Source organism: Chamaea fasciata, unplaced genomic scaffold, assembly GCF_029207755.1.
Source record: "Chamaea fasciata isolate MVZ Bird 193981 ecotype frontalis unplaced genomic scaffold, bChaFas1.0.hap1 SCAF_4, whole genome shotgun sequence".
Lineage (NCBI taxonomy): Eukaryota > Metazoa > Chordata > Aves > Passeriformes > Sylviidae > Chamaea > Chamaea fasciata.
The window spans coordinates 45,731,438-45,743,706 of record NW_027094089.1 but is presented as its reverse complement, the minus strand read 5'-3'; the positions used below and the strand labels follow the sequence as shown (position 1 = coordinate 45,743,706).

The following is a 12,269-nucleotide window of genomic DNA, read 5'->3' as shown; positions in this document are numbered from 1 at the left end:
CCACTCTGTCCCTTCTCAGGCCACATTTTCTGACTTTCAAAATGAAGCAAACACACTTCCTGAGTGTCTTTAAGTGCTTCCTGGTCCCCCGGCACCCCACACTTGCCAAGAGCCGTCTATTGGCCACCATCCTATTCAGTGACTCCTGGGTATGACACATAATATAGCAGTCTGCTGAAGCATGAAAATCATGTGATTTTCAACTTTTCCAAAGTCAGCTTGCATATTTTTAAGATCCACTCTCCGTCAGCCTGGGGGAGAGACATATGTTGCACTTGTGGTTGTGAGGAAGGTGGGTGGGAGCGAGCACACACGAGAAGCTGAGGCCCTGTTGAGTGGTCGGTTGAGTGACTGTGCACATGGGACAGCTACAGCATTGTTGAGCCAAACAATGAGACATTCTACAGTAAAAAAAAAAACAACAAACAAACAAACAAACAACCCAACAAAAAAAACCCCACACCAAACACAAAACAAACAGGGTGTGTTTTCTGAGTGTGTAGATTTTTTTCCCCATTTAGAGGACACACATTTCTCTGAACCATTTTTATTATGTGCTGTCATGATAGTTATTACTACAGTCTAAGAATCAAGCACAGATCACATCAATTATATTACTGTCCAGTTATTTTAGGCATCCATACAACAATCCTACAGCAATATTTTGGACTTCAAACTGCAGTATGCCTAAGCCTGTACTTGACTGTGAGCACAGCAGGAAGGAAATGGCACCTGAGGAGAGAGGCACCTCTCTTCCTAGTTTCAAAAGGGTTTAGCCACCCACACGAGCCTATAGAAAGCTGTTGATTTCTAAGAATATATTATCTGGGTGGGTTGTTTCCTGCCTTTGCTTGCACTGGCTTCTGCAAGAGCCACACGATGCTTGGCTGAGGTGGGGCATTCAGGAGTTGGACTTTGAAGGTAGTCTGGGCTTCTTATAATTTTATTCTGCCAGGCAGCAGGTTGTAGAGCAAGGTGCCTTGGCTGATGAGGAATTCCTGCTTTCCCTTGAGCCAGCAGCAGCAGCTACACCTCCCCAAAGTAGCACAGTTCTAGCTGTGTCTGTCAGCCACAAGACACACAACAGACGGGCAGCAGGGACCACCTGGAGGAAGCTGAAAAAAATATGAAATCCAACAGAGACCACCAAGCCTTCAAGGTGCTGCTTCTCACCCACAGGCATCCTGGCTCCTCAAGGGATGCTACCAAAAAAAAAAGGGGGATGCTTATGGCGTCTAACAGGGGAAGATGCAGGGAGCGTAGCACCCAAAGTGTTTCAGGCACAAAGTGTTTCAGTGTTTCCTATCAGGTCTGGAAAGAGCTAGACAGGAGGTGGCCTGCTGTGGTGCAATTAAGGTTGAACAAAGGGTACGCAACCACAGGGCCAGAAAAGGGGTTACTAGTTCTGCTGCTGTAGTATGCCACACACTTGATAAACTTCCAAAATAAAAAATTACAGTTTCCACCACAAGCAAAGCAACATATGAAGGCACGTCCTGTTGGGATGAGTTGGTACTGTACCCAAGCCAAACTGTGTTTTGTTTTCTTTTTAAGGAAGAAGTATATTTTTTATCCAGGACCTGCACTAAGCCTTCGCATCCTCTGCTCAGCTGTATCCCAGAGGAAGCTTTTCACAGGCTGGTAACCCAGCTGCTAAAACCTGCAGAAACAGCCCATTTGTGACACACCTGGCACCAATATCCCCAAACGCAACCTTTTCGGGGTCCAGTGCCGTGAGAGCTGGAGTCAGCAACCTCCAGAGTCCAACATTAAATCCTACTAGCCAAACAGACGGAGAGGAGGGCTGTGGCAGACCTGTTTTGCACTGTGGAGTGGGCAGCGGTGCAGCACGTGGTGGAACAAAGGATATCTCCAATATACAGAGAAATAAACTAGACGGGAACTTAAGGTTTTACCACAGAGTCCCCTCGGATGGGAAGGCTGAGCTGTTACCGTGAGGAGTCTTTCTGGTCCTGGCTGAGAGTCTCCATGAGGGGAGTTACGGGAGACGGTCAGTGTTTACCCCGGGAGGGCACTACTCGCGTCGTTGAGCCTTCTGCGCTGCAGAAAGGCCCGCATGCCACACGGAATCGGGGCCACTCCGTGCTTTTGGTGGTGGGAAGGAAAACAACAGGGGAAAAAAAGGGGAAAAAAAAAAATCACGTGATTTATCCCCGCCTTCCTGCTTTGCAGCAGCCCTGCTCTGCCCGCATTACGACCAACACCATCCCCCTTTCTCGGAAGACGAGCAAAGCGCCGCGTCAGACAGAGCCGCTCCACGGGGGGACGCGGGCGGGGAGGCCGAGCACTTCCTGCTCATCGTTACACAGCACTTTTCCAGCCTTCCTGGGCTTTCCTTTCTTCCGCTGCTGCTGCCGGTTTCCCCTGGCAGCCGGCAGGGACGCACTCTCCCCTCCCGGACAGGGCTGCGCGGCGCGGGCGGCACTCGGTCCTCGCCGGCTCCCCTCAGCGGGGTCTCCCGGGACCCCGGGCCCCAGCGGCGCCGGGGGCGGGAGCGTGCGGGGAGTGGCAGGAGGCGGGTCGGGCCGGGCCCTGCGCAGGCGCGGCGCGGCGCTGGGCATAAAAGGGCGGGCGGGGCGGCGCGGGAGAGGCGCTGGGACGGCCGGAGGCGGAGGAGGAAGCGGAGCCGAGTACGGGGACGAAGCCCTTGGTTTCTTGCCTTTACGCCACCGACCCTCCTTTCCCAACCGTCGCCGCCATGGTGAAGACTGTGGGCAGCCTGGTGAGTCCGATGGGCGAGGCGGCCATATCCTTTCGCCGTGAGAGAGGCGAGCGGGGGGACGAGCATCACTCCCCTGCGGGCGGGAGGGCGAACGGGGAGGGAGAGCTGCCGGGGGCAGCTTGGAGGGGAGGGACCCTCCTGGGACTTCTTGAGCTCCCGAGAGGCCTTGGCCTGCGGGAGATGGCGGGGGAGAGCCCGTGGGCCGCCTGGGCAGGCGGAGCCTGCTTCAGCCATGCGGCGGGAACGGGGGAAACCGCGCGGAGGGCTCGGTCAGACCAGAGGGAGGGGATGAATAACTGCGTGACCTGAGGCTTCGGGGAGTCGGAATGAGCAGGGAGGTGATGCAATGTCATGTTATCACAGGTTGTTTCTCATCGCACTTTAAAGTCTTAAGGAAAAGGTTTCGTTTCTCAAGTGGGTAGCAGGGTACTACAGCGACAGGGGAAGAGGACATAGTCTTAAGCTGCGTCAGGGGAGATTCAGGTTGGACATTAGGAGGAATTTCTTAAAATACAGGGTGATTAGGCGTTGGAATGGGCTTCGCAGCGAGGTAGTTGAGTCACATCCCCGCAGATGTTTAAAGAACTGGACGTGGCACTGAGTGCCATGGTGTGGTTGACAGTGTGGTGGTGTTGAGTCATGGGTTGGACTCGAGGATCTCAGAGGTCTTTTCCAACCTAACTATTTTAGTGATCCAGTACCCTAATTTAGTAGTCCCGATTTGCCTTATCGGGAAAGTGTGTAGGGCGACCAGGTGGCTTTCTTGGAGTTTGGCCTAAGTTCTTTTGCATTTCTGGGCAGGACGTAATTGATAAGTTCGTCTATTCGTGACTTGAAAGGATCTGCTAGAGCCCGTTTCCCATACTTAAACGGCAGGAGTTGCTGGCATAAGAAGTATTCCCCTATGAGCTGTCTGACATATTCACAGCCCTAATGCAGCACATCGCTGTTTGGACGATTCTGTGAATACAAACACATCTGTGGCTCTGAGGTGCAGAATAGTAATAAAGCCTAGGCCAACACATGGAGAATACCCTGCTGGTGATGAAATAGCATGTGGTCTTGTTCCCAGCAGCTGATGTGGTTGATAGACAACAGCAGAGTATTTGTTAGCTGTAACTTTGGAACCCAGGTCTCAAAAATTATTCTCCATGCAAACTTAGAAAGCTCTTCATTTCAGGAAAAATCCTTTTTGGCTAGTCGCACCTTTTAAACTTGAAATTTGGTGCAAGTGTCAGTTTGATCTCATTTTGAGGCATCTGCAGGTGATGCTGTATGGGCGTCCTGTAAGGCCCCTAAATGTCACTCAACGAGGTCTTTAACATGGCTTATAGTTGTTCTAGTACTCTGAGTTAGACGCAGGGAAGAAATACCAACCAGATATTCTTGAGAGGTCAAAACAACAAAAAAGACTTCACTGGCAACTTCAGAAAAGCAGGGAACTTTGGCAAAAGGTTTTAGTGCAACATTCAGCCAACATAAAACACTTCTCAAAGCATTAACTTAGCCCATTCAACTTAGCAAACTCCAAGCCTGTTTGATTTCAAGTTACTCAAAAATTCTGAGACAAGGAATTAGAAGAAAGAAAAGATATAAAAAAGGGCACATGTAGCTACTAACTGCTGGGTCCCAGTGGCGTTCATCAGTTAGAAGTTCCAAGAGGAGGTAGGGTCAGAACATACACTAACAGCACGTTTGGCCTTAAATACCCCTTGCCTTCAGTGTGCCCGTGATTGGTGGACGCTGGGTGTCTGGGATACAGACTCCAGGGATAGCAGGGGTGGGGCAGTGCACTGCCTCACCAGAGCAAGGCCTGACCTGCCCCTTTCCCCACACATTTGCATCCCAAAATGTTTCAAGACAGTCTTTCCAGTCTCTCACCCATCCAAGTTTGTTTTCTAGGCTGTGGTCTTCTCCAGCCAGTTCACTTTATAAAGGAAGGCATGTCAGACCTCTCCCCCGGACTGCAGAAGTGTTGACATCTGTTACATAAATATACAAACTAACACTTGTGACCACAGCTCAAAAACCGGTGAATGAAATGCCTTACCGTTCAGGACCTAGAGAGGAAATGCAGCCTGGAATTGTTGTTCTGCTTTGCATCTCTTCCCCCTTCTCTGTTGACGGTGACTCAGGAGGGGCAAACTTCTGGTGCAAGGGGCAAACTTCTGGTGCAAGGGTCGAGATTTTGTTACACGCAGGAACAGATTAAACATGGCAAGTCAAACCTGGCTTTGGAGGAAGAGCCTGCTCTAAGTTAGCCTAAGTTAGCTTCCACTATCCTCCTAGCTATGAGCATTTGACTAATAGTCTGCTGTAGTTAAATCATAGGTAAAGCAAACTTTTGTCACTCATTCATGGAGAGTGTGGACTCAACAGTCATGCTGACATCAGCATTTTAACGTCAGTGACACCCAGAGTATTTGAGCACAGCGCGGCTAGGATTTCTGGATTAATTCCTGTTTTCAGTAAAGCAGTTCTGTATTCTTTGATACAAAGGGGAAAACCCGTTCTTGCACTGCCGGCAAGAGCTTCTGTGAGTGAGAGCTAACTAGATGTGGCTCCCTGCACACCTCTTCAGAAACAGAGTAGCTTCTGAAGAATGGCTACTCTCAGGGTGCTTGACTGATCCCTCTGTAGTACCTGCTGTGGCACAGAAGGAGCAGTGTTTTGGTTGTTTTGTAGTGGCCTTGAAATGAGTGACTACTGTAACTTGTAAGAGGGTTTGACTATGGGACATACTGCCTTCTATAGCCAAAGCTAATGGGGTGTATAAACTTAAAAAAAGCTGGTGCTGTCAAAGCTTTTCTCTTCATTCTAGCTGCCTCTCTTGTTATTTGAGTTAAAGAAAATGCTGAAAAAATTGCAGCTTTTGCTATAAGTGATATTTTAGAAGTGGTGTGTGCTAGGGAGTTCAGGCAGTTGAACCTTTGGTCTGTTCATGCCAGCTTCTTTACTTAAAAAAACTCACTAAATTACACAGTTAACCACTGGTAGTCAGCTGATGACTGGGCAAATTCAAGGGTGACTTGGTATGTGTTGAAAATAATGTTTACAACCAAGCTTTAATCAGATCTACCAGATAGTGTGGGCAGGTATTATCTACTGCTGAGAGCAGCAGACTCCTTTCAGCACCACCTATGGCCAACAGCCTCCTTTTTGAAGCATTACCTGATCCTGGGAACCTCTGAGGCACTAGTGGTTTTGTTATTAGAGCTTTTTACTTGGCCCCTGGGAACAGATGCCTGCTACCAATGGGTTTGTTAAAGGTAGCATGCTCTTTTCTGCTGGACAACCATACAAGTAAACTGAGGTCTTGTGTGTGCTCAGGGAGGTTGTAGTTAAATACTTAAGAAGCAACAAACAAAAACAACCACACACACCCCCTCAACCCCCCCCCCCAAAAAAAAAACAAACAAAAAAACAAACCACCACCAAAAACAGACAAACAAAAAATACCCCACAAACCATCATCGTCGTCCCGCCCCCCCCCTCCCCCCCAACATACCACAAAAGAACAAACCAATACTGGCCAGCATGCTAGCTGAGGTTTCCCCCAGTGACCTGCTACCTGAAGAAAATGCTATTTAACAAAGCTGTAAGATCCTTTCAAAGCATGACAAAATAGTCTTGTCATGGGAGGTTCTTTTTCTTGCAACAGAGATTATTTATTTTTTCTTTAAAAAAGCTTGTCACTTTACAGTTAACATGAAAGACAACTAGTGAAGTCAGTTGGACAGGTCAGGCAGCTTGGTTTTTTGTTTTGCTCCTGCTACTGTCTTCCTTCCTCCGGGGAAATGCATCTCACTAGAAGAACTTTCAGAAGAACTTTCTCACTAGTTCAAAATTTTTTAACTTGCAGGGGTAATGCCTTTGGACCCAGCATATCTTTTCACTGTCCTGCAGCAATTTTGGCTGATAGTAGAGGTGATTTGCAGGGTAACACCTGATTTGTAGTCAGTCACCCATGGTGAATGGATATGTGACTATACTGTAATTATAATGCCATCCCACTTTCCCTTTGTTATGTGCAATAGCTAACCTGAGGTGTGTGGCCATATGATGAATGCATTCCAGGGCTGAGCTTCCTTTTGCAGAATGCAGTAATTATGTAACTGGATATGAGACTTAGGGGTTAAAAGAGGATGGTCTAACTGGTAGCTAGGGGAAGTGGAATCAATAGCGTGGTGATGTTACCGTGTTACAGTCTGAGAAGCTATAGAAAAAATCAGTAGTAGGATTTCAAGGCCAAAAGGAGTGAAGCTTTACTGAAGAATTTATGGTATAAGTAAGTACTGGGAGGCAGCAGTGAGTGTGGATTGCTGTGCACAGGGACATTAAGCATGGTTGGTGGGAATGGGCGAAGGAATGCATACTATGTCCATACATATGTAGGGTAATATAGGGAGATGGGAAAACTTGACTGTTCCATTTTTCGGAATGAGAGTAGGTGGTGTGGAGTGTTATTACTGGTCTTGTAGCAGAGTAGACTATGACTGTACAAGATGCAAGGATGAAAAAAACAACATGGGTGCTGTGCCTCTGAAGAGAGCCATGAGGAGAGGAAAACATCTGTTATCAGGGAGATGTAATGCTGAGTGTATTGGAAGTTACAGGAAGCTGTGAAGACTTTCACACACGATTATATGTATATAAGAATGCTCATGCAGGATCTCTTCTTGCTTGTTAAATATATTCATGTCCAGTTTGACTTTTGGTTCCTCACCTGCACGATGTTCTTTAGCTTACTAAAGTAGCAACTTATTGTGACTGATTGCAAAGGCAGATATGAATCTAATCTAACTCCTGCACTGCAAAACCAACCCCTGTGTACATCTGGCAGTAATCGTATTGCTTTGAGTCAGCTGTTGCTGACAGGACTAAAGCAGTTATCTTTTGAAGTTTATACTAACAGCTTTCCTGAAGCTGTAAGCCAAGACAACAAAGTAGAAAATCATTGAAGTGGCTTGTACTTTCTTTGGCAAAGACAGTATCAGGAAGTAGGTGATCAGCACTTTCTGCTTCTGCTCGAGATATTTGTTTGCCTTTTGCTAGCATGCAAGTATTTATTGCTTTTAATATTTTTTAGTTCTATTAAAGCATTCACTTTTTGACCAGTAAAAATGACTAATGGCATGTAAGGATGTTTAGTTCCAAGAAATATTGTCCAGAGATGATTTGTGTGACTAAGTGCAACACACAGACTTGAAGACTCTGAATAAGTGTTAGGTGGTTACTTGTGTAGTCTATATGTGTAGCACTGCTTTGGCTAATGATATCAAACATGGGTTCCCTTGGCAAAATAACTATCCTATGAGGTTGCTTTTGAAAACATGTTTTAGAATAAAAGTCACAATCTCATTTTAATGTTAGCCATTGATTGGAAAAGTCACCAGAGTGGAGGACTGTACAAAGGTTTGTGTCTGTCCTTTTCAAATTCTGCAGAAGAAAGTCTGTCCCAGAGGAAAGTGAAAGTCTTACTGCCAAGATAGAAATAAGATTATGGACTATAAAAAACTCTGAGGATCCTATTTTGGGGGATCACACAAAACTGCCAGAGTTGAGTATCATAACTAGAGAATTTCTAGCTTGTTTCCACAATTCATTGAGTTTGACTGAGCATTGTGGTTCTTTTCTAATTGGTGAGTCATAAGACACTGACTGCTGCTAGCACCAATGAAAACAATTCATACTGAAGCACTTACATGATGGTACAAATAACCTAGTCAAGTGTTTAGACTTGCCATAATGATTAGTGTGTTAGTTCTGAGGGCAAGCCAGCATTGGGATTAGTCTTGTATCATTTAGGAAAGGAGGGGGGACATCATCAATGTGTTCAATTTCTTTTTTTTTTTTTCTTTTTTTTTTTTTTTTAGGTTGAATTTGAGGCAGAGCTGAAATCTGCTGGTGAGAAGCTTATAGTAGTTGATTTCTCTGCCACGTGGTGTGGACCATGCAAAATGATCAAGCCCTTTTTCCACGTAAGTCATTTTTCTGGGTTTATTTCTGCACTAAATTGTATGTAAATGTTTGTGTTGCTTAACAATAATATGGAGGAAAGTTCCTTTTGCCTTATGTGATTTCCAGCATTTTCTGGAAAAGTGAGACATTGAGGAAGTATTTATTTTTAAGACTACCAAGTGAAATAGACTGACTGTGACTGTTGATATTGCTGGGAAATAATATGAAGTTTAGCATTTGTTCTGGTACTTACATGCATTCTACAGAGACCTGCCAGTTGCATTGCCTCAAGCAGTGGGATACAGAGAGGAAACAATGTTTATCCTTCTGTGCATGGGTAATGTACTTCTCCAGCTGTGTTCAGGTGGCCATGTTACTCCTGATGAGGTATGAGATGCTGCAGCATCTTTCATTGATAAGCTGAAGGCTGCAAGAGAAGCCTTCCTCCTATGCCTTGGGATATTTGGGTCCTTGTGGGGAGAGTATGTTGCCACAGACTCCTCCAGAAACTGTCTGCAGCAGAACAGAAGATTTTTGCTCTGGTAGTAAAATAGCTGCTTTACGATAGCAAAGTATATTTCACTAGCAGTTTAAGAAGCACCAGCCTTTCAATTTATATGAACACATCTTTTCAGGAAGCTTTCCTAGAACACTGTAACTACATAGTTCTTTTTATTTCTTTCTAGAGTTTGTGTGATAAGTATGGTGATGTGGTGTTCATAGAAATCGATGTGGATGATGCCCAGGTAAGGTCTGGGGTGGTGCTGAGGGAGGACAGGTAAGGACTTCCATACAACTGACAGACAAGAATTTAAAATGACTTCACACATACTGAAACAAAACAAGAGTTTACTTCAACTTAAATTGAAACACAAGTAATTAAGCTGGAAAGAATGACTTTTTTTTTTTTTTTTTTTTGTCAGGGAACATCTGAACAGAACAAACTGCTTTGGTTATTAGGACACTTGAAGTCCTATGGCATGTGTCAGATAACTTAGGAGCACTGACCCTTTACTTTGGGATGGAGTGTTCGTCTAAGGTCTTAAGTTGCTTTGATGCAATCTTCCTTAAACGTAATAGTTCACAACCTACTGATCTGTCTGGTGCCTCCACTGCTCTTGGCACTGTTTCCTCTTTCATTAAAAATTAAATTAGATCTTGAATTAAGTGCAATTAAAATGTCTGCTGTATTGCAGTTTCAGTATTGTCAAATAGGTACTTGAAAAATATCACATGGAAGTGCAAGTGTTGCCATAGGGCTCTTGGGTCTTACAAGCAGACGTCTGTTTTGATGCAGAGGTCTGCTTGGTTTTTTTCCGAACACAGAGTACAGGTTAAGAATTTTGCTATTGCATGAATTAAATGTTGAAGAAGGGATCTTTAAGGCTCGCTTCAGGGAGATGTTAACACTGCACTGGTTTAGCTAGTGAAGCAAAAGCAGAAGTGCTTTTGCTTTATCTTGAGCAGTAATGGCTTTACCCTGTCACCTAAACTGAAGTCAGCTAGATGGGTTCTAAATCTAACATCCTTAAGAATATGCCCAGTTGAAGATTTTGTTTTTGTCTCTTCCAGGATGTTGCTTCACACTGTGATGTGAAGTGCATGCCCACGTTCCAGTTCTATAAGAATGGAAAGAAGGTAGGCTCTGCCTTTTGAAACTGGAACAGACAAGCTAAACACTTAAGAGAAGATTGAGAGTGGGACTAGACTGCTTTTTCTTGATTATGTCTCTGTGGTACCACTAGCATTAAGACACTCCTGAGTGCAAGCAAGTTCATCTTAGTACCGCAGCAATTGTAACCAGCAGTTAATTGGTGATGCAGCCTGTGTTGTTCAGAGGTAGTGAACTGAGTTAATTACAGGTCAGTTTTACAGTTTCATGAGAGATAGTGGGGTGAGATGTCTGTGACTGCTGGTCAATGCACCCTGCTTTTTACTTGATCAGTGTTTGTTATCTGGATGCAGCTTTTGTTCAAGCAGAGACATGACTACAGGTGCCCATGGAATCCCACCCAAAGAGAAGTCTCTAACCTGGTTGTGGTTATGTACAACAAAAAACCTCTGTAGTTTATTTCACAGAGAGGCTGTATAACCTTTGAAGTAAAGGTCCTGTCCCTGTTAGCGGACTGAATAGACCCCTTGTATCTGCTCTGCTAAGAGATGGATGAGATGGGATGCAGATTGTATTCTGACAGCACAGTGGGCTGCCTGTGCAGGGTAGTTTTGAGTAGCTCTCTGCCTGCACTTGCTGAGGTGAATGTGTTGTCTTAGGCTTTTAGTTTGCTAAGCAAGCTGAGGGTAGGCTTTTCTAAATGAAAACAATGCTTGGGTGTAAGTTTTGTGGCTGAAGGTGGTGGAATTGCACATTGGATAGTTGAGTGTCACATGTAGGATGACTTTCAGTTCAGTATGGAATCAGTACGAACCTTTGGCAGTTCTGTTAGGGTGAATTTCTGCAACTTCATGATGTTATTGGAAGAACTGTGATTACAGCATGACAGTCAATGTGTGGCTTTTTGTATCAAGAAAGCAGTTTCGTGGCCTGTAGTGTGTAGTATGCTCTGTACCTTGCACCTCTGTAGATACAGGAGGACAGAGCTGCTGTTTTTGAGACAGCAGATGAATGTTGCCTCTATCTTTCTGCCCTGTAAGCTGCAAGAACAGTTCTCACAGGAGAAGCTGGGCACATTTGGAACAGTCCTTCCAGAATTTAATTGGTAGGGTCCTGAGCTACTCACGGTGACTTTGAGCTGCCTCTGATATGTGGGGACCTTCAGAGTCTCTTCAAGCCTCTTTTTGAGTCTTACACAATATTGATTCAGGATCAGTGGTAGTCCAGAAGTGAATTTTGATAGTCTTTTGTCTCAACTTTTGCATGAGTTGAATAGAGCGGAAAATAAATACATTAACATCTGCAAAATATTCCCTATTTTGAGGGTAGGAAAAATTTTAGTTTTTAGCAGAGTCAAATAGGTGTGTATGTGACTGGATGCTATGCAACTAATGTTAAGAAGCATTGAAAGCAAGATTTCTAATGATCAGTCTCTTTACAGGTGCAGGAGTTCTCTGGGGCCAATAAAGAGAAGCTGGAAGAGACCATTAAAAGTCTAGTCTAATCTCCAACCATGAAGACATTGAAGAATGAGTGCTTTGGCGATATTGCAGTCTGCAACTTTTCTACTTAAAAAAAAAAACCTAAAGCTAGCTAGATTAAGTGGTGCAAATTATCTTATTGGTCCAGGTATATGAGAACAATAAAGTACAAACTCTTCACTTTTGGATATTGCTGTGTGTTTAATAAAAATCTTAAGAATTTCATAATGTCAGGTTTTGCTGTGTTAAAGGAGTACTGTCTGTATAAAAGACTTGTCAAAGGCAACCTCATCTATTGTTGGCTTGGGGATAGCCATGACAGTTGCTTTAGGAGGAGTCTGCTGCTACCCAACTCAAATGGTAGTTGCCAGGCTATAATCTGGTTTACAAATACAGAAAGAGGAGCTGGATAGAAGGAAGGTAGTCAGTGGGTGGGATAGTTCTTTCTTTTGTTACCTCTTTTTAGTTAAAA

At 44.7% G+C, this 12,269-nt stretch overlaps 1 protein-coding gene across 1 annotated transcript; it reads left to right on the top strand.

Annotated features, from left to right (window-relative positions):
- Positions 1-2,594: 2,594 nt before the first annotated feature.
- Positions 2,595-11,985, top strand: LOC136288383 (thioredoxin). The gene is made up of 5 exons (XM_066181451.1): positions 2,595-2,743; positions 8,620-8,724; positions 9,391-9,450; positions 10,277-10,342; positions 11,758-11,985. Exons 1-5 carry the CDS (start codon positions 2,720-2,722, stop codon positions 11,818-11,820), a joined length of 318 nt encoding a protein of 105 aa, XP_066037548.1. The 5' UTR covers positions 2,595-2,719; the 3' UTR covers positions 11,821-11,985.
- The last annotated feature ends 284 nt before the right edge of the window (positions 11,986-12,269 follow it).